The sequence below is a fragment of the Ictalurus furcatus genome, chromosome 23 (assembly GCF_023375685.1).
Source record: "Ictalurus furcatus strain D&B chromosome 23, Billie_1.0, whole genome shotgun sequence".
Lineage (NCBI taxonomy): Eukaryota > Metazoa > Chordata > Actinopteri > Siluriformes > Ictaluridae > Ictalurus > Ictalurus furcatus.
In genome coordinates this window covers 670579-693517 of record NC_071277.1, presented here as the reverse complement: position 1 = coordinate 693517, position 22939 = coordinate 670579, and the positions used below count along the sequence as shown (strand labels likewise).

Here is a 22939-nt window from a genome sequence, read left to right as displayed (position 1 = left end):
AACCATCAGATTTAATTTACTCCAAACAAATTAACTCAAGTGGACAATGACGCTCCCTTGTGGTCAAATCACACAATTGCATTTCTAAAAATAAATAAATAAATAAATAAATAAATAATAAAAAAGATGTATTATGTTAAGATGTACTAATGGAAAAAAAATAAAAATAAATCTGATCAATATGTCCATGTGCCTTTTGAGAACGGTCAAATATTTAGTCTAGAAAAAAATCAGTTATGTGAGTGAGCACATAACTTTTATTAATCTTTTACGGCTTTTACTTTGAAAATCGTTGCTGAAGAGCTCCAAAATGGCCGAATTGGACATTGGAGAACGTTGTCAAATTGAATTCTGCAAGCAAAAAGGTCGGAACAAATATAAACTATTGTGTTAAATGTGCATTTAAAAGATGACCGAGTTATTGGTGCTGTGTGAGGAAAATAACTAACCCAAGTTTATTATAACACAGCTGTCCCGCTGACTAGCGGCTAGCAGTAGACGTGTTATTAGTGAGTCAGCATCAGTTATTAGCTAACTTTTGTGATGATATGTTTTTCTTCTGCTAAAATAACATCTGATTGACTGCATTACAAGTGTGATAACCTTAAATAAATTGAACTCTTTTTCATTGCAGACTTTCTGCCGTTTGTGTGTGACAGCTGCTCCGGAGTGTTTTGGTAAAAGTTATTAATGTGTTTTAGTTTGCACAGATTCATACTGTTGGCATGCAATTCAGTATAAACAAGCAACTTACTAATGTCAGCTAGGCAAATATGGGCTATGGATTGGTTATAATTACATTTATATATCGGTTGGTTATTTTTTACACGTGTTCACTGTTTATTTTTCACTCAATAGTCTCGAACACAGAAGCAGAGATTCACACTTCTGTCCGGAGGTAAGAATGAAATGTCTGTCATTAGGTTTAAATTATTATTATTTTTAAAAAATATTTCTGTTTAGGAGTGTTACAGTTAGATTTTTTTTTGTCCATCATTATAATTGCCCATACTTATTAGTGGTGCTTGCCTAACAAAGCATTACTTTTATAATTGCCTATACTACTACTACTTCTTTTGGCTCCGTCTTATTATTACTATTATTATTATTATTATTATAATTAATGGCACTTGCTATGCAAAGCATCACTATTATAAAATTCCATACTATTACTACTTATTGTTCTTCTTATTATTAGTGGTGCTTGGTACGCAAAGCACCACTATTATAATATGCCACACTTCTTCTTCTTTATTTCTGAGAGACTCTGACGCTCTAAGAGACTCTTTTTATACCCAATCATGTTACTGACCTGTTGCCAATTAACCTAATTAGTTGCAAAATGTTCCTCCAGCTCGTTCTGTTTAGTAACACTTACTTTTTCAGTCTTTTATTGCCCCCGTCCCAACTTTTTTAGACGTGTTGCGGCAATCAAATTCAAAATGACATCAAATGTTTAAACTGAGTAAACGTACCATTTTAAGACAAGAATGATATGTTTTCTATGTTGTAAATAACATATGGGTTTATGAGATTTGCAAACCATTGCATTCTGTCTTTATTTACATTTTTTACAGCATCCCAACTTTTTTGGAATTGGGGTTGTATTAGTGGTGTTTGGTACGCAAACACCAAAAAAAGTCAAGAGTAGCAAACAGGCAAATGTTATATTTTCTATCTCCGTAGGAAATATTCCGCACCTAGCTAGTCCCACGTTGTTTGACTTACCGACACGGGTCACACTTCAAATCGCTCGGAATTCTCGGGAGATAGATATCACACACGTGTCGTGATGTTCCTGATGAAATTTCCACCATCAATACTTATTAAGAAATCAGTAGCAGGATCCAACAGGCCATAAACTGAGTCTAATCACCAAACTACTGTTTGTACTAGTGTTAAATACTACATTTTAATCCATGATATATTTGTGTGCCCTCTGAATTTTATGTTTTAGATGTGAATTGATTAGTTCAGTTGCTGCATATTTATATTCTTTTATGTCTAAACATTTTGTTCAGGGGCAATTTTGTATAATTAGCCATCTGACAATCTCACAGTATATTAATGGTCTTAAGGCATTAGTGGTCTCACACTGAATGATTTTCAATCATGAAAGATTTTGCTGTTGCAGGAATGTCACGTTGTGAAAGAAACTTTTGGCGGCGAGTTGAGATCAGTGGTTTTAGAACGCAGTAATACGATGTGATCACAAATGACTGATTTTAGTGCCATTGCAACCAAAGACACTTGACGACTGTTTCTGACAGCACCGGCATTTAAAATCAGAGTATGACTGCTGCTATGACGCTCATCTAAAGGCCATCAATAAGAGGAAACTCTAAGGACAGTTATAAATGTCGTACTCACAATGGTGAAACATAAGCAAACCATTCTAATGGACAGAAAAATATCCTTATTATTTAAAATTCACTTAGAATAATGGATCTGTTTACACAACCCCATTTTCTGCACCAGCCTGGATCACGCTGATTGATGACGTAAACAGAATGCAGTAATTTTGTTTAGTAGCAGGTCTGTCGTTAGGGGATCTTCATCTTATAATCTGACATAGAAAATACATCACAGTCTCTTATAGACTGACTTATTTTGGGATCATCTCATACAGTGTAATAAATAATAATCTTAAAAGTCAACTGAAATAGTATAAAACTATGAGTTCAGTTACTTCAAGCTTCCTGTTTCATTTATGAGAATTGTATTTTTCTGGGAAAAGAACAACAATATTTTTCAACTTAACACCTTAATTTTTCTTGATTTTTCTCTTTTTTCCCTCAGGTCTCCAGGAAGAGGGATGTCTTGGACTCAGGGGTCATTACATCGTATCCATGCACATTGCAGGACTGCAAAGGCAGGGAGCTTCTTCCTGTAATTTGCCAACATTGTCAAAAACATTTCTGTTTTGTGTATGTACCTTTTTTAAAGATCCCTTTTGAAGTTCTTTGAGATATAGCAGTGTTTTCTCAGTCTCTCTCTCTCTTTTTCTGTATTAGAGTTGTGATGCTATCAAAGGTGGACAAATCGCTATCCTAGAAGAAGCTAACAAGACTCAAACAGCATCCTTTACATGTATTGAGAAAACACCACTCAAAAATTTAGCCAAAAGCTTTCTGCCTTTTTATCAAGGGTGTAAACATACACTTCAAACTCCCGGGCTGCTTTTTGCTGCCAGTCTGCTTCTGCTGATGACCCACTGACGACCAAATGTTGCATTCTTTTTTTTGTGCTGCTTTTCCAGCATCACAGAGGCTTGTACCACAGCTTCTTTCAGTTCTTGTTTGTTTTGCCAGGGTTCCTCCCTTCAGTCTCCTCTTCATGAGGTGAAATGCATGCTCAGTATGAATAAGGTCTGGTAATTGACTAGGCCAGTCTAAAACCTTCCACTTTTTGGAAGGATTGGATGCATTTCTCTGTAAATTGGCAGACAATGTTCCTGTAGACTAAATTGACTGTGAATTCATTCTCTGCTACCATCATAAGTTACATCAGTATTAGTGAGATTATGAGCCCGTTCCAGAAGCAGTCATGCAAGCCCAAGCCATGACACTACCTCCACTGTGCTTAACCAATGAGCTTGTATGTTTTGGATAATGAGCAAATCCTTTCTTTCTTCACACGTTGACCTTTCCATCACTTTGGTAGAGGCCATCTCTGTATTTCTTTGCAATTTCCATTCTGGCTTTCAGATTCTTACTGCTGATATGTGGTTTGCATCTTGTGGGGTGGCCTCTATATTTCAGCTCTCAAAGTCTTTGTCAGACAGTGGATTGTGATACAGCCCCCTCTGAATCTATTGGAAGGACAAGGCCAATTAATTTTTTTTTGCTGTAGACTGAAGACAGGTGTTTCCCAGGTTTGTCCTGTCAGATTGATTGTAAACAATAAATAGCTCTGAACAGCTAGTCTTGGTTTTAGTGTTCAGTTTCACCTGTGAAGACTGTGTCTGTTGTTAAAAAGGATTAGCCAACGTGAGGATCAGAGAGCTGTCTATGGGAGAAAAGCAAGCCATTTTGAAGCTGAGAAAAGAAGGAAAAATCAAATCGGAGACATTGCACAAACATTTGGCATACCCAATACAACAATTTGGAATGTCCTGGAAAAGAAAGAAATGTCTGAGTGACAGACATCGAATGGGTCGGCCAAGGGAAGCTACAGCTAATGAGAGAAACATTGCAGGATCTGTGAAGAAAATCCCCAAAACATTTGTCAGTGACATCACCAATAACCTCCACAGGGCAACGGTGAAGGTAAAGTGGAAGGTTTTAGACTGGCCAAGTCAATCACCAGACCTTAACCCACTGGAGCATGCATTTCACTTCCTGAAGAGGAGACTGAAAGGAGAACCCCCCCAAACAAGCACCAACTGAAAGAGGTTACAGTAAAAGCCTGGAAAAGCATCACAAAAGAAGAATCCAACAACTTGGTGATTTCCCCTCTAGGAGCCATTCCCTCAGTGTAAACTGTTTTACTGAAATAGTGCCAGGCTGAGATATGTACTGCCACGTGCAGCACGCCTCTGCCTGTGGTTGTCTGAGTGGATTATCAGAAGGCAGATTTCTTTTATAAGCAATTTACACCCATTTTATTTTATTTTCTCTTTAGTCATCGGCATCAGGAAGACCATAAGTGTGAGAAGTTGGAGACACCCCAGCCTCGAATGGTGGCAACACAGGAACTTGTGCAAAAAATAGTAGGTTAGTCATAAGGTCAGTTATATCCATATTCAATCAATCAGTGAGTCAACCAGTTAACTAAAGCAAATATTTTTTTTTTAAAAATTCACTATATCTTGGACTAAAATATATATGTTTATAGTAGGATTTTACTTTCTCAATTTTAGTAATAGTAAATTGAGCTAGTATGATTACTGTTCATGTCCACATTGCTGTTTTGGTGCTCTTTTTTTTAAGAGCACAGAGTATTAGAACTTTTGTGGTGCCATGTTGATAACATCCTAACAGTGCTATATTTGTTTTGCTAAATTTTAACAATTGGTTGAAATGAAAGTTTTAATAAAATTCCGTGTGGATTGGTTTTAATTTCATCATTCAAGTTATCATTGAATTATTTTTTTTTTAACATTTGGCAATTTCTATTTTATTTTTTTGTTAGTAAATTCTCTTTTTTGCTGTTGTCATTATAACCATTCTATCTCTCACTTGGAAAACTGGAAGTGGAACCCCAGGTAAAAGAGTTCCTTTTGGGGTGGATCATTTGTGATTGTGCTAGGGAAAAAGCTCACTTTTGTGTAACCTCAAAAAGTGCAACATGTACAAATAGGTTTTAAGAGCACTATTCCTCTTAAGAAATAATATAAATAAATAAGTATATACATATAAATAAATAAGTATATATATACATATAAATAAATAAGTATATATATATACATATAAATAAATAAGTTTTATATATATATATATATATATATATATATATATATATATATATAATATTAATGTTTGCTATTTAAAAGTGTTTCACTAAACAACTTGAATGTTTTTGAAGTAATTACTTTCTTAGACTTCAGATAAGTTTTTGGCTGTCAGTGTTGAAATGTAATCAAAATGAACTTTAAAAGGTGTTGCTGTATTTATTTCTTACATCCACAGAGGGGCAGTATAGCATATTTTTAGACCTCTAGAAATGTTAAAAATAACAAATTAAGTCAAATACTTCCAATTTATTTATCAGAATCAAAGAAGAATGCACCGACCAGTAAAGGCAGAAAAGGAGCCAAGAATAGTGCTACAGCTGCTAAAGTTGCCCTTATGAAGCTAAAGCTACATGCTACTGGAGATAAAGGACTGCCACAGGTATTTACACCAGGGTTAATGTGTTATGTAACTTTAAAGGAATACACAAATGTTAAACATTAAGTTAGAGTTCTAATACTTGGTTTTAAGTTTACAGGCACAACATAATTTATCATCTATAAACAAAATGTTGTTCAAGAAGTTGCAATTTTTCTCGGACACTTTGTAAAAGAGGTGAAGGTGTAACTTAAAGTTTTCACCTCACTCTATCATTGACTAGCTTCCTAAAACAGCAAGCTCCATTATGTTTTACTCCTTACATATTACCTTGCCAGCTATTATTTTAACTGTAGTCCAGTCACCTACATTTGTACATCAAGGGCAGTTTGAGTCATTACTTACAGAATCAGCATCCGCAAGTGTGACATTTTATTTTTCATAACCCAATTCATGACCCAACTGTCGATGAACATTGCTATGTTACATTAAGAATACAGTAAATTATTTTTTTTTTAAAAATTGTAATCTTGACATTACTTAACTATGGAACAAACTCACACTAGCAACAGTTATTGGAATATTCTTTTAGGGAACGTAATTACTGTTAATTAATTAATTACTAAAAACTGTTTTGACCATTTCTAAATCTAAATTAATTTGTTCCTCAGCTATTAACCTTCTATTAATGATTTTCCCTATGGAAAACATAAGGGTCCTAAGAGCCATGTATCTCTCCAGACAGAGCGGACATATTTCCAGGTGTTTCTGCCAAAAGATCTGAACACATCCAGCCTGCCCATGTTCTTTAGCTCCAAGTGGACTGTGGGTAAAGTGGTCGATTTTGCAGCAGCTCAGGCCAGCCTAAAGAACAACAACAATGTGCTCACAGCCAAGGTAAACCAACATTGCTTAAAAGTGCAAAACTTTTACCTGATCAGCTTTTGGGAACACTTCACTTAAACTCTACATCATGACACAGATGTACCCATGTCATATGCTGTCTCAAAGTGGAATAACTGTTTATGTCTGGTAACATGATAAAATATGAGTGACATAATACAGTAATACGAGTTCGTTACCATTATTTGTGATTTTCATAAGAGGTGACAAGGTTTGATGTCAAGACATCTTGTGTCATATGCAAATTTTTTTGCTAAGTGTGCTCGTTAGTGTATGGCTTAAGACCGATGGTATTACCCATTCTCTATTACAACTGCCATAACACATTATGATTTCAGAATTTAGTTTTATACTTTGTAATAACTAAATGTCTGAAATAAATTATTTTATAATACATTCACCAGTCACTTGAGTGTACACCTGCTCATTCATGCAATTATCCAGTCAGTCAAGCACGTGGCAGCAGCATAATGCATCAGCTGTGGGTTGTGCACTCTGCAGAATATTTTGTTTTCCTCTCAGTGATCTTCATTTATTTATTCTAGCTTCTTTGATTCCGCTCATCAGCTGGTCCCAATTCGTGGGATGATGTTCAGGGTGTCGAATTGCATAGGGCTCCCATCAAGTGATGATGATCACTTCGTTGCAATTGCTCCCACTTGAGCCCAAAGACTCTAGCCATGATATTAGTCCACTCCTAGTTGGTCAGTTTGACCCCATCATCTTTCACCAGTCTCAGGAGTCAAAGGTTGATATGAGCCACCAGACCTGGTCTGACCTTTCATATCAATCCCAGATGGTGATGTGTTTCTTTTATTCCTTTGCTGCTTTTGCTAAACCACTGCAGGACTTCCTGATGACTTTACTCTCATGCACTGAGGTGGTGCTATCTCCTTCATACAGTTCTACAGCACCCTATTGCTTTTCTTTGTCTGGTGCAGAGGGTTGAGGGACATGAGCTGGCTCCCCTTATCTGCCTTCTGGACCTGGGGCTGGAATGGGAGGAGGTCCAGGTGTCTGAATACAAAAACAAACTCACCGCAGCATCAAACTGATCTCTCTTTGATTTATAATTTTTTTTTAATAAAATTATAAAATTCTGCCTTTTTTCTTTCTTTCATCACCACTGTCCTGCCTACATGTCGCTTCCCTCTTCTAACACTTTCCTTCACTCCTCTAGTCTAGTCACAGACAGGGTGCCATCCTCTGGAAATTTCCCTTTAGTTAATTTATACCACACCTTAACTCGATTATGATCTATACCACCCCAAACTTTCTCCATTAGTCTAATGGGACCAGGAGGTCTTTTGCTACTAGAAGACCCCATTTTTAAAATTATTATTATTTTTTGAAAATTCAATACTACACTTTCACGTCACTCTTTACAACTTATGTCTACTAAGAGGGTTGCAGTTAAATACTAAGTATAAACTCTCTACATATCCTTGATGTTAAAAATTTTTTTAATTAAGTGTAAACCTCGTTTAGTCCAGGTCCTCTTGACCCTCTTCAAAATATTCTACTTGAGCAAGCCAAGGAATAGTTTCACTTACCAATCGCTCCGGCACTCTGTTTTGTATCCTCTGAAGTTCAGGAGAGTGTCTCAGTTGCTGAGAAAAATCTCACTCCTTTCCAATTTGGTTCATCTTTTGTTCAGATGGTTACCTCCACTGAGATGTTGGAGCCCTACGTTGGATGCAAAGAAATGTGGTGGAAATTTACCTGTAAAATGAGAAATCACTAACAAACACTTGAATGTGCCCAAGTAAATATATTATTCAGTCAGCAATTGCTCATGAGCCCGAGTAGCCACTCTATATATATGCATGCATATGCATAAATGAATTATTCATAATATAGAGAACAAAGAGTAAAATACATGTTGGTTACAAATATATTTGATTAACATGGATCGTCCTTCATGTTTGTCATATGAAATCGGTTATTCTTCACCATCATAGTATTCCTTCCAACTTCCATAATAGTTATTTTTACTCTCTCTTACCCGTCTACCAGAGAAAAGGAAGTGTTAGTGTTAATTACAATTTTATGAATTATAGTTGTTAGTATAGGCGCTGTCTCAAACAGTTTAGTAAAAATTCTGTTCATTTATATCGGATTTTTCCTCACACAGTCACTATAAAAATAGGTGGTGTGTGTGTGTGTGTGTGTGTGTGTGTGTGTGTGTATATATTATATAAAAAGCATAAAATAAATTAAACTTGAAATCGTTTGTTTAGGTCATAAAAGAAAATGTTGTTTCACCATCTCTGTAATGTATTTTACTTGCAGAAACTGCGCTTGTGCCATCCTGAAACCGGGGCGGCCATTAAAATGGATGCATGTCTCCAGGTGCTGCTCTCACTCTCAGAGTCTCCTCTCTATAATGGAGGCAACGTTATCTTGGAATATCTGGATAATGAGAGCTCTGGAGTCGAAGATGTCACAGCCTACATTTCTTCCTCTTGATCTAAATTGCTAACTTACAATTAAGCATTTGGATTCAAGATCTCTCCAAGAACTCTTTGTGCTCCATGTTATCATTTAGGTCAGTGGCCAGACTCCAATGCTGTAATTGGAGAAAACTAACATTGTGATTTAGATTATGCAGGCAATTGTTGGATTATGTACTGTTTATTTCTGTTTGTCTTATTATATCTGTATAAAACATGCTTTTTCACCTGGTAGCTGGTAAAAAAAAGGTTATCTTTGTGGTTAATTAGCTTAAACTCACACTGAAACATGAGCGGTGTCTAACATTTCATTCAAAGCAGGGTCCAAATTACGGGGTGTTTGGGAGGGCCTGACCCCCCTAAATAAGGCTTGATCCCTCCTGATGGACCTTAAAACAGGGTGTAGGGGTGGATCTTGACAGTTTCATATACTACGAAGTTTTAATAGTGAAAAATAGTTCGCATTGCTCAATCTATCTGAAAAGAAAATGTCAATGTAAATTTGTAAAACCTCCCCTAAAATGGCTCATACGGTCGATGCATGAGCATACCCAGTAGGCTAAATGCAGGAAATACCACACAATCGTGCACTCAATTGTCTGAATGCAATAAAGAGAACATGGGAGATACTGTGTCGGAAAAACACTTTCTTGCAAAATAAACGTAATCTAAATATAGTTGTATCTCAAGCATATTTTTGTTTAATAAATAAGATCCAATTGAATGAAGTTTGCTAAATTTGGTTCACTAAAGCACGCGTCTACATTACACAAACCAGTTAATGTCAAACTGAAAAAGGCCGATATATATTCAGTATCTCACAAAAGTGAGTGCACCCCTCACATTTGTGTAAATATTTGATTATATCTTTTCATGTAACAACACTGAAGAAATGACACTTTGCTACAATGTAAAGTAGTGAGTGTACAGCTTGTGTAACAGTGTAAATTTGCCGTCCCCTCAAAATAACTCAACACACAGACATTAATGTCTAAACCGCTGGCAACAAAAGTGAGTACACCCCTAAGTGAAAATGTCCAAATTGGGCCCTAAGTGTCAATATTTTGTGTGGCCACCATTATTGTCCAACACTGCCTTAACCCTCTTGGGCATGGAGTTCACCAGAGCTTCACAGGTTGACACACACACACACACACACACACGCATACATATTTTCAAGTATATACATATTACCATATGGAAACAAAGTACAATATCATACTAATATATTTACATATTTATCCAAATCTTTGTAGTAATATTACCATGACTGAAGCAAATGCAGTTATTGAAAGTATTTTAATAGCATTAAGGTCTAATAGTACTCACTATAATGTTTTTGCGATTAATTTTGCAACATAGTCACAATAAACAATTGAAACAAAAATTGCCTATAAATTGTGTAAGGTTGCATGAAAAGGATGTTGAAGGTTAATAGTGATCAAGTGACAAAAATTTGCATTTTATAAGATCATCATGTTCCTTGCATTAAACATAGAAATAGAAAGCAATAATTTATAGCCCTAATTTATAAGGAACAGCAGATTGAAGGTTAACATAGTATTAAAGCTGCACTTTGTGCTAACTGCATTGGCATTTTAGTGTTTTTTTTTTTCTGACTAAATTTACGATTAAGAGGTAATGTATATGCAAAAGGCTAGAGCTTGGCTGCCTTGCTTAGTTTTTGACAGCTGCTAATTTTCTCTTAAACACATGCACTTTCACACACAACTACACACCCTCATGCACAGATCAGGTGTTGATATTGAACGGTTTGTGGCACATCAGTGGTCTACCGCTTTGGGAGTGAGTAAACTAGTGCTAATCAATGCCGCAATCAGCCCACTCATACATCAGGTTAAGAATCATGGCCTTAGGGCTCCTGAAACCCTGAGACCATGAATGACTGTGATTTAGCTTTGAAGTTGACAGGCAGAGCTGCTTTATCAACATGCCATGTCAGAACTGAATCGGGGACCCTGGAGCTGTGAAACAGCAATGCTACCTGCTGCACCTCCAAGCCACCCCGGACAAGTGCAGTTTGTAGCTATTCAGCAGCTTTGTAGTCTGCATTAAGAAACCTAGAATTAAGGGGTCTAGCCCAAACCTGCTCCATCATGGTGGTACCCCTGTGCACAAAGGGAAGTCCATAAAGACATGGTGTGCCAAGGTTGGAGAGGAAGAACCTGAGTGGCCTGCACAGAGTCCTGACCTCAACCCCACTGAATACCTTTGGGATGGATTGGAACTGTGCCCCAGAACTCCTTGCCCAACCTCAGTGCCTGACCTTGTGGTTGAATGGGCAAATCCCCACAGTCACCCTCCAAAATCTAGTGGAAAACCTTCCCAGAAGAGTGGAGCTTATTATACCAGCAAAGTGAATGGGGTGGGGTGTTTAAAAAACACACAAGTGATGTCAGACCGTCAGATGTCCACAAACTTTTGCCCATATTGTGTATTAGTGGCAATTATAAGAAGATATTTTTCCCTAGTTTCACCATTTAATAATGAATTGCTCAAACAGAGAAAAGCAGATGACCACTAAAGGTTCTGTGCTGAAACCAATAATCAAATATCCTTGCATTACTTTGGACCTTAGACAAAGACATCTACTTAAAATAAGAGTGTAATTCCATTAGAGGAGCTTACAGTGTCTCTGGGTTGATTGGCATGTGTTCCAGCCATGAAATGCCCATTTTGAATAGAATAATCATTATTGTCATTGCACAAGTACAACAAAACTGGGTTTGCAACTTCCTTAGTAGATGCTATATAATAAATACTAAATAAAGAATGCAATAATAAAAAAAAGTATATATCCTGTTTGTGCAACATGTAGAAACAAAGTAAGATTATAGGCAGTATAGACAGTGTTTGGCAGTGCAACAGCTCAGATGTACAAAGCAGCAACAAACCAGTAAAGTATAGGAATGTAGTCTTCATAAATAACACACTGTTGATAAACCTGTTTGTGGCAGCAGGGGTGTGGTCAAGCATCAGCTGTGGATGGAGAGGAAGCCGACCAAACCGGCAGGTAATATGTGATGATTCTCCCCTGTGTCCTCTTACTGCCAGTCTGCTTATTTGTGTCTGTCTCCCGCTTATCCTCGCCTCATCCCGCTGCAACAGAGAACATTCAGTAATTCCCCACAGGTGTGCATTCCTTACCACTCTCCTTCTCCGGTCCCGCCCACCCTCCATTCACAAACCAGCACTCATCCACGCCCCGCCTCCACATACATCAAGTTGTGTTAAAAAACATGGCACCTTTTGTTTGAACCTACCCAGTTTTCAAGTGATCAAAAATATTGGAATGTGTGAATGACAGGGGTTTTATATACAGTATATATGTGTGTATATAAGAAGGAATAGTTTGGAATGTCTTGTTTCAGCCGTGGGTCTTGCAAAAAAACCTGTATGCACATTTAATGTACATTAAATTATATTACATATATGATGTCTCAGCATTTATTAACCAAGAAAAATAAGCCAAATCTATGCTTGACAAGCATGAGTTTTCACAATTCCTTATGACAATTAATAATTTTCCAAGTCTAACTATTGAGATTGTAAGTAACTTGAGACAGAACTTTTTTTTTTTGTACTCCATGTAGATCATAAACAATGGAAATCGTGAGAAATGTAAACGTTATTGTGCTTTTTATCCAGAAAACAAAACACACCTCCCACATTTACTTCTATTTGTTTATAGGGCGGTCTTGCCCGGATCAATATGTCGGACACGTTGGCATATCACAGCACCGGACCAAACTGATCAGGAGGAATCATGACAGGTGAGTGGTTCTAACCATCTAACACAAATGACTAGCTAAAGTTCAACAAGATTCTTGGAATGTCCATATTTGTCATAACTAGCTAGGTAGTTTGATCATTTTCACCATGTTTGAATCAGTTATTATTAATTACTTAGCCCAGTTATAGTCTGTGGAGTTTATTATTATTATTATTATTATTATTATTATTATTATTACTACTACTACATTTAGCATTACTAAATCAGCCTGTTTCTGCCACGGAGAAAAAAAATCGTAAGTGCGACTTTACATCTCACAATTCTGACTTTTTTCTCACAATTCTGAGTTTTCTTCACACTGTCTTCATCAGTCTGCTCGTCACTTGAGGTGTTTGAGAGTCTTTGGACGATGCTTGTTCTTTTGGTATCTTTTGGTGATGAAAGGGAGCTGTGTGAAGTGCTGGGTGTCTCTAATCCCATGGTCTCTAAGGTCAAACCACTCTGTGGAACATCCTCCATTCCTCTTGTTCTCTGTGCTCTAGGGCTTTCTCGTCTCTGAAGAACATGCAATATAACGTTCAATGATTAACTCAGCCATTCAGCTAAATTAATGATATTAATAGCCACTCAGCTAAAATAAATGATAATGGCCAGTGCACATTTGCTGCAGTTACAGGAGATTGAATAATGTGACCTTCAAGATGCATATCTGCTCCCTGCGCTCAAAGAGGTGCTTGATGCACTTGACAAAGCTTATCTCTACCAGTAACTAGATTTGAAAAAAGTCCCCCCCTGGGAGCTGTCCACTATGCGTACCAGGAGAAGATCATTAGAACATCAGTGGATGCATTTACTGTTTGGTCTTTTTAATACTCTAGTGACATTTTAGCACAATGCAGAGGTTGGACTACAACACTTAGTGACTGGCATCATGTTAATGTACATGGATGATGTCCTGGACTTCTGGAGTGACTTGATTTTGACTTGTCACCTTAGTCACCCCAGGCCGAAGCCTAGCTGCACTGAAAAACAGGGATTGAAATGGAAAAAGTGCTGCTCCCCTTTTAGCATGCCCATTGAAAGTTTTAGCAAGCCATTGGGTGATTTTGAAGTTCTTCAGTGAGTAAAGACGGCAGTTTCTCAGTGGGTAGATCTGATTACTCCCTGATTTGATGTGTTAGGCTATATTATCCATGTATGTTTGAGTCTTTGGTACATTTTCCTTCTGAGGGAATTCTATCGGCTCCATTAAGGTCAATTCACACTGGACACATTTCTGAAGTGGTTTTTTTTCTTCACATTTGTGAGAGTATTAGTTCACACTTGCTGTGTTAGAGGTGCATAAAATTTAAGCCTTTGGATGGCACTTCATTTGTTTTTCCTGTCCACTATTTTTTTTTCACTCCAGCATGTATAAAATCAAGCGTAAAATCCATTGTAAGCCATTTGTTAAGGCAACTGAATTTCGTTCTGTCTGTTGACTGATTAATTATTCCGTTCATTAATCCATTCGTTAGGAGAGACCACTACAATAACTGCACAAGCATATTTACATATGCAGACAATATTGTCATTATATTTTTATGTCCTCTATATGCAAAGAAATTAATATGAGGTGAACTTGTAGGCTACGTGTATGTGACACCCGTCAGGTCGCTAGTCACGGACTCGGTGATGGAGAGTGATCAGGCGTGTCGGGAGAAGCTTCTCTCCCATCTTCTTATGTCCTTTTAAGGGTTATAGACAATGGAGAACACGAGTGGGAGGATGGTGGAGGAAAAAAACAGATGCGATGGGGGAAGTTTACGTGTGTGTGTGTGTGTGTGTGTGTGTGTGCAGGGTCTGACGCCTCCTTGAGCATGTTATAATACAGATCAGCTGAGATATATAAAAGCGACAGCTTTAGTTTCGTGGATCGGCCTAAAGAGAAAAGTGCGGTCTCTAAAGCACCTGTATCTGAAGTGTGAGCATCCTAACATAAAGGGTAAGTTTTTGGGTTTTTTTTAATTATTCGAAATGTAGAAGTGAATTATTCATTAGTAGTTTTAACATTCTTTCTGGTATAATGCAATTTCGTGAGAATAGGCAGGCTACAGACTGACACCCTGTTTGGGAAAATAGAGTTGTAATTGGTTTAGCGAGGTTTTGAACACTGATTAATAACAGCCTATGCATGTTTACTGAGGTTCAGTTGTTCCCTGTTGCTCATTTAGTTTGTGAATTCACTCTAACAAACCAACACACAGTGTATGTATTCTACAGGGTTAATGACAGACTCGCTTAACCTTACTGTTATGTAATGAACTTGTAGTTTAAAGCCAACAAAATAAAGTATAAAAGATCGAAAGCGTTTTCTTGAATGTTGTGTACAGTACTCCTCCGGTATGGTGTCCTCGGGTGGTCCCATGTCTCGGTCCACGCGCACTCAGCAGCACCAGCAGCGCTCTTTCCGCCTGCGCTGGTTCTCGGTGTTGATCGCGACGCTCCTCATCCTGTCCACAAGCACCACCTGTGCGCAATGCACCACGGTCGAGCAAGACCTGCACATCGTTCACAACGTCGACAACAGAAGTATGTAAATCGAAATGCTATCACAGACATGTATTTAAGGTTTATACACGGGAACGAGCGCACCATGGGGTTACGCGACTTAATTAATCTCTGTAGGCCTATAGGTCAAGGTCTCATTTGAAGAATATCTGATTTGACCTAGATGAAGATATCCTGGGGATATTAATGATAATATAATTGAATGAGCCCTGCGATGGGTTGGCATCCCGTCCGGGGTGTCCCCAACCTTATGCCCCGAGTTCCCTGGGATAGGCTCCAGGCTCCCCCGCGACTCTGTGTAGGGTAAGCAATATGGAAAATTGATGGATGGATGGATAACTGAGTGAACATTTGAGGACCTAGATCTCAGACCAAATCATATCGTTAAAAACCACATACAAATAAAAACTAGTCTAATTAAAATACTTTTTTTTTTTTTTTTTTATAAATGCTTAAAAATGCCCTGGGTTAATCGGACATCCGTTGGTAAATGATTAATATAAGAAAACGAAAAGTGACACGTTTTTTTTTCCCAACACTGCAGGCCCTGAGATCGACCCGTTCTGGTATGTGGGTCGCGGCGTGAGACCCATCGGTCGCTTCGGGAAGCGCGAGAGTGACGCACCGTTACAGCACGCGCTCCTCCTACTGCTGCTCAGCGCGCTCAGAAACACGGAGAGCGCGCGCAGCGACGCTTCCTCCCCAAACACGGACTATTACCCAGAAGTGCACAAATCGTATATTTGAACCGATAGAGAAACATGTTAGTTATTATTACTAGAAGGAAGACCAGCAACTAATTCCACTTGAGTTAAGGTAGCTTATTGAAGTACTAGTACTACACTGTACTTTATCATCAAAAGGTAAAGGAAAAATGACATGCATCACCACTGGTATACAGTACATCAAACGAATGAATTTACAGGAGGCATACATATACAATAAGTATACGTGAATTTTCTGTCCAAAGACTACATACCAGTATATGAAAAGTACATTAAATACATGTAAGTATTTTAAAGGTCTTATAAAAGTGTAATAAAAGTTCAGTACTACTACAAAATGTGGATAAGTACAGAGAGGGACCTGTGCTTAATGTCTCTCTATTAGTGATTAGGATTTATACTTTTTCTGGCTCCTAACAACAGATTTTATTTATTTATTTATTTTTAAATGTCTAATACCATAATTTTTTTTTCATTGTATCTCTCAGTTGCTGTGTTTTCACTTCCAGTTTTATTTATTGCTTGAATGTATGTGCATATGCATAAATGCGATCTATATTCCTAATTAAATGAGTAAACACATGCAAGCTTGACCTCCTCATTTGGTGTTGAATATGAAAAGCTTACATTTTAAAGCAAAGCACCATTCAATGTCAGTGTCAGGTATGCAAACTTTATTCATGTATTCTTTTTTGTCAGTCAGAATTTATTCTTCTTGTCAATCAGAACAAATTTGGCAAATGGAAATCTGAGCACATTTTCATTTCTTTGATCGTTTTCCTTAAGTGAAAATGCAATGTCTTAAAATGGCACAATGAAATGGCAAGATGGAGTGCAGTTTATAGTCTTCACCTCCTCCCTTCTCCTTCAAAATACAAGAGGAACAACCAGAAACTGAACACACAATGTGTAGCACACAACAGGTCATACTGACAATTCTTGTAATTCGTACTAACACATCCTTAATATAACTAACACATCCATAATAATTTCTTTTTACAATAGAAAAATACAGGATATTGTGTACTTCTCAACTGTGCTTTTTCCTTCAGAAATGTGTACATCTATCTGAAATAAGAAACATGCATTTGAACAGGACCCATTTGAGATGGTGGAACATCCAGGAGACTAAAAATAAAATCCATGGTTTTGTTGATAATTTAATTATATTTCCCTAACACTGCCCTAAAGCCTCCTGTTTTAGTTAACTATTGAGATTGTGTTCTGCCACTGCAACAGTTTTGTCATGAGGATTACAGCAAGTCTGCTTGTGTAAATGCCAAGAGAGAAATCTCCATTAAACCAAGCTAAATTGTTAAAATCAATTTGTTTATTATGGGAGTGTGAGGATTCACTTTAAGAGTTATTATATCTCCCATTGTGTATGCTTATACACCACCTAAGGCAAACAAAATATCTAAAACAGTAGAGGTAACAAAAAAAGGTGAGATATGTAAATATTTAAGTTCCCCATAGTATGTACATTTCTCACCCTATTGACTACGTACCTTTTCTATTAATTTTACTGTAGCTACTGAATATGTTTTAAGGAGTATATCTGAATAATAAACTGGCATTTTAAGGGTCTAAAGATGTCATGATAGAAATCTGGAGATACCGCCCCCCCTCACCACACACACACGAGGAGTCATAAGGACATACACATCTGTGTGTGTAGGTGGATTCTTGAATGCATGTGTGTGTGCCTGTTTCTACAAAGCCAGACATCCATTCTGATTAGGAAATAAGATATCATATCAACTTGCACATGACTGACTGACTGACACACACACACACACACACACACACACACACACACACACACACACACAGGTCTAATGACCAACACTATGTGACCATTTAACTCTTAACGAAGAAAGGGCTTTAACTATGACAGTTATCACCATCAACACAATTTGTGGTATAATTGCATGTAAATTAAACATACAACTTGAAAAAAGATACATATCTGCTTCAAAAAGGTCCGGCAGTAGTTTTTTTTTTTTTAGTTCCACCATGACATTTCACACACATAACATTCTTACCAAATACGGCTTGGCCTCTATTGGGAACACAGATCATGCAAAATTATTTTTTGTCACACTGACAACATACAGAGCCAGAACTCAAACACCTATAACACTTCAGCAAGGAATTTCCAGAACATACAACAATGTGACATTTACAACAATCATATAGGTAAAACTCTAAATATATGGAGCATCTGTGAATATACTCTCTGTGATGGTTTGTAGAGGAGTGTGGACTCCTTTAAGGCAGAAAGAACAGAGTGAGCCCCTGGGAGGTGGAGCGCAGAGTGTAGTAAAACTCCATTGTTTGGTTACGAATGGTCAGGGGCTCTGGAGCGAGATCCGATAGAAAGACAGAGTTTGCACCAAGAAAACATTGCAAATCCAAATATGATTCAGGCAGCTGGTTGAGGGGTGGGGTTTGAACTTCTTTCATATGGTGTTCAATAAACTCCTTGTTCAATGGGATCTTTGTTGTGAGAATTGTGGATGGCTGAGGAGTTGTATAGGAACAGACATTTGGATAAAGGCACTGGTGTGGGCCTGGCAGTCAGTAGGTGGAAATGACTAGATGGAGCTAGATGAGGTTGAGGTTCACAGACCAGGATGGAGGTTGTGCCTGTTACTGTCATGGCTACAAAGATCTCGACTCTGCCTCTGACTTTTCTGGAGAGAAAAAAACTTGTTTTAGGACAGAGGTTTCCAACAGAGCAATAGTTCCCATTCCCACGTCTGATGAAGGTGGAAATGGAAGAACGATGCTATCATAAATCAGATGTGATTCCACTCTTAAACCTCTTTTATAAGCAACAAAATGAACAAATAATTATATAAATTGACTTCGTGTTATTACTCTAATTCCTACACAAATGAACAAAACATATCCTGCAGCTAAAATGGCACACTACTCTCTACAAACAACAAAGTACATTATGGGTCTTCTGTACTGCTAGGGAACATAATTTGGGATGGGAACCTATTGAATTGCATTGTGGGATTTTATGAGCACACTGCATCTTATCTACATCTATATCTATATCTACTATGCTTTTGGACATCACTACAGAGTGGCAAATCTCACAAAATACTGTGAAATACAAAATTTCTAGCTGTGCACTAGAAAGTCCGTAGGATGGCTTCCTACAAAATAAATAAATAAATAAATAAATAATAAAAAAAATTACATAAGTTTGCCTTTTGAAGCTTCAACTAAAGGTGAATGATTAATGGTGAGCAGCCATCAGCTATAGACCCACAGAGAAACAACACTAATTAAAAGGGACATCTTTAGAAAAAAAAGATAGAAGGGAAAGGGAAGAGAAAGTAAGGAGAGTGAAAAAGGATACTATTGACTTATTCAGTCTCTTTAATGGATAGTGTGCCATTCGCTCAGACTAGTGCATTTAGCTGCAGGTCTTACTTTTCTTGCTCACATTTTCCTTCTATATTTAATTTCTTAATCAGATTGTTTAATCTTATTTAAGGGGAAAAACACTTTGTTGATCAACATCAGTGTAATGGGAGGGAAAATGGTTGCTTCAGGTATCTTAGCATTAATCAACAGGCACACAGACAAACGCACAAGTGCGTGCGCACACACACACGCAGACATGGTTTCTTTGGTGATGTGGTGAGGTGCAATATAGGTATGAAATAATAAAAAGAGGTTAAAGAGACATGTCTCTATACAAGATGTACCATTTAGCTAGTTTAGACTCAAAACAGCATTAGGTCTATATGTAACTTCTGGAATCAACACATGAGCTCAAATGTTAAGCTTAAGCAAGAAACACAATCTGTTGCATCACTGGTAATTCATATTATAGTAGCCAGCTACACACTGGCAAATAAAAAGATCCACCTACATAACAACCAAACAATGAAAAATGTATGCTCCACATGGTGTTTCTAACCAGGTTTTCACAGATGTTATGTAAATATAGTACTATGCAAAAGACTTAGGCACCCTATTTTTTTTTAAAAAGGGTCAGTCCATCTAAAGTGGTCCAATAATTGTAATTGTTTACAGAAACCTCAATATCTTGACTCAGGATGGTTTTGCTCATTGGAACAAAAATTGATCTCTAGAGCACATGACAAGGTACATGTACATATATAAACATTTTGCACATTCTTGTTCCTAAGACTTAGAACTTAAGTTCAAATGTAATAGGACTCAAGATTGCTCACAGGGTCAATTTATAATCGGAAGGGTTCAAGTCTTATTTTTTTTTTTAGGGGGTATGTAGGTAAGTATAGTGTACATGCAGAACATTTCAGTTTGAGACTTCTCTTATTTATTCTTCTTATTTTTAAAAATTCCCCTCACTTTTGGGTTGAATATCTCTGGTGAGGGACCAGATATGAACCTGATATTTTCACAGAAATAAGCCCTCTATAATGGCATTTTGCTGTAAAAAAATAAATAAAATAAATAATAAAAACAAAAAGCAATTTAAGATTCCATTGGTTACAGTGACTTCTGAGCTAGAGTCACTCCTGTGATAAAAGCAGTAAGTAACTACAGTTCAGAAGTCACTTACTGCTTTTATCACAAGAGAAACAGCACCACAGCTCGGTTTATGGCACTGTTTATTTGTAAAACACCCAACTGAACAATGTAATTCCATATTTGGATAAAATCTATTCATGCATACCAACTTTACACCTGTACCAACATGACGGGTTCAGGGTTCTTGAGGTCTACTGTCCTGCAGAGTTTAGCTCCAACCCTAATCAAACAAATATCAAGGTCTTCAGGATTACTAGAAAATTACAGGTAAGGAAGTTTGGAGGTTGGAGCTAAACTCTGCAGATTTGAAGAATTCTGTGATAGATCATGCTTCACTGTTTCCAATATAGACCTCATTGGAAAGCATAAGCTATTGTATGTCAAATACTGTTCATTTTTATTATTTGTTATGCATATATTAACATGCATGAATAAAATATTTTTTCCCCCCAGATTTCGACTAGCCCTAGTTCTGTAACCAGTGGGATTTTTACAGCAGAATGCTAAAATTTCAGTTTCGTATCTGGTCCCCCACAAGAGATTGTCAAACCGAAATTGAGGGGAATAAAAAAAAGCAAATTGTTTATATATGTTCATGCACCGGGTAATATGCTCTAGAGATCAGTTTTTGTTCCAAGGAGCGAACATCCTGAGCTGAGATATTGAGGTTTCTATAAACAGCTGTAAAATAATAAAATAGAATAGAAATAGAAATTCCATCTTAGATGTTTATGTTATGATTTCTGCATTATTGGGTCAGTAAAATTTTCTAGATTTCTAAACATTAGATTAGATTTCTAAATATTCTAAATTTTCTAAAAATTACTTTTCCAAAAAAAGTTACAGAAAAATGTTTGTATGTCAGTAAACAAAGTAACATGTAATAGACCACTTTCAGACAAAAAAAAACACAAAAAACCATATGATGCTGGCTGTCAGGTTTAACCTGCCAAAATACAGTGCTGTAAAAAAAGATGGTATTTTTCTGTTTTTGTGTATCTCAAACAGTTTTAGATCTTCAAATAAAATACAACATAAAAGAGCAACTTGAGTTAACACACAATACAGTTTATTTTTTAAACCCTTTTTTTTATTGAAGAAAAAAAGTTATCCAACACCTATCACCAATTTGAAAACTAATTGCCCCCTTAAACTTAACATCTGGTTGTGGCACCTTTAGCAGCAATAGCTGCAACCAAATGCTTCAGATACCTGGAGATCAGTCTTTCACTTACTACTAGGACCAGGACTTACTCTGATGCTTTGGATCATTGTCTTGTTGCATAATCCAGTTGCTCTTGAGTTTCAACTTACAGACTAAAGACTGGACATTCTCCTTTAGGATTTTCTGGTAGAGAGCAGAATTCATGTTTCCTTCAATTATTGCAAGTTGCCCAGGTCCTGAAGCAGCAAAGCATCCCCACACCATCACACTTCCTCCACCATGCTTGACCATAGGGATGACGTTCTTTCTGTGGAATTCTGTGTTTGGTTTACGCCAGATATCTGATGGTTTGTGCATCATCAAGGTGTGTTTTAGCCAAATTCAGAGGAGCGTTAATGTTCTTCTGGGTTAGCAGTGGTTTTCACCTCACCACTCTTCCATGGATGCCATTTTTGTCCAGTGTCTTTCTGATAGTGGAGTCATGAACAGTGACCTACAGTGGCCTGTAGGTCCTTTGGTGTTGTCCTTAGCTCTTTTGTGACTTGCTGGATGAATCATCGCTGTGCTCTTCGAAGATTTTTTGGAAAGTCAGCCACTTCTGGGAAGGTTCACTACTGTGCTGAGTCTGTCAATTTGGAGATAACGGCTCTCACTGTGGTTCTTTGGAGTCCCAGAGCCTTTGAAATAGCTTTACAGCCCTTCCCATATTGATGTTTTCCAATCACCTTCTTCCTCATCATTTCTGGAACTACTTTCAGTTTTGGCATCATGTGTTACTGAGTAAAACTTTTTAACCAACTTCATGTTATTGAAGTTAAAATAAAAACACCCACACACAACTACATTACCGGTCAGAAGAGAACTTAATTTTTTTTTTTATTGTAATTATTAACAATTGTAGCTTTACAGCTTAAAATACAAATTAAAATTAGACAGATTAAATAAAACCATTTTAAAAGAATAAATATTATAAAACTAAAAATAGATCAAATAAAAAAAAAATAAACACTGATCTACATCTTCTGCTGGAGTATTCCAAATTTCAAAATTTACAAAAGCACACTCCTGCTTTTCCT

General features: G+C 37.1%; 3 protein-coding genes across 4 annotated transcripts in view; 2 read left to right on the top strand and 1 right to left on the bottom strand.

Annotated features, from left to right (window-relative positions):
• The first annotated feature begins 301 nt into the window (after window positions 1–301).
• Window positions 302–9804, top strand: zfand1 (zinc finger, AN1-type domain 1). The gene is made up of 8 exons (XM_053611969.1): window positions 302–365; window positions 635–677; window positions 859–898; window positions 2800–2927; window positions 4624–4715; window positions 5713–5834; window positions 6513–6668; window positions 8967–9804. Exons 1-8 carry the CDS (start codon window positions 311–313, stop codon window positions 9141–9143), a joined length of 813 nt encoding a protein of 270 aa, XP_053467944.1. The 5' UTR covers window positions 302–310; the 3' UTR covers window positions 9144–9804.
• A 4710-nt stretch (window positions 9805–14514) lies between these two features.
• prlh2 (prolactin releasing hormone 2) lies at window positions 14515–16815 on the top strand. Of its 2 annotated transcripts, XM_053611465.1 has the most exons (3): window positions 14515–14865; window positions 15254–15452; window positions 15976–16815. In XM_053611465.1, the coding sequence occupies exons 2-3, from the start codon at window positions 15266–15268 to the stop codon at window positions 16176–16178; spliced, it is 390 nt and encodes a 129-aa protein (XP_053467440.1). In that variant the 5' UTR covers window positions 14515–14865; window positions 15254–15265; the 3' UTR covers window positions 16179–16815. The 2 variants fall into 2 exon arrangements, with proteins under 2 accessions (XP_053467440.1, XP_053467439.1); XM_053611464.1 differs by having other exon boundaries at window positions 14515–15452.
• myripb (myosin VIIA and Rab interacting protein b) overlaps window positions 16816–22939 on the bottom strand; it is an 83440-nt gene continuing 77316 nt past the window's right edge. The window contains exon 16 of the mRNA XM_053611462.1: window positions 16816–18852. Coding sequence (XP_053467437.1) covers window positions 18821–18852 — 32 coding nt within the window. The 3' untranslated portion in view covers window positions 16816–18820. The remainder of the gene's footprint in view (window positions 18853–22939) is intronic.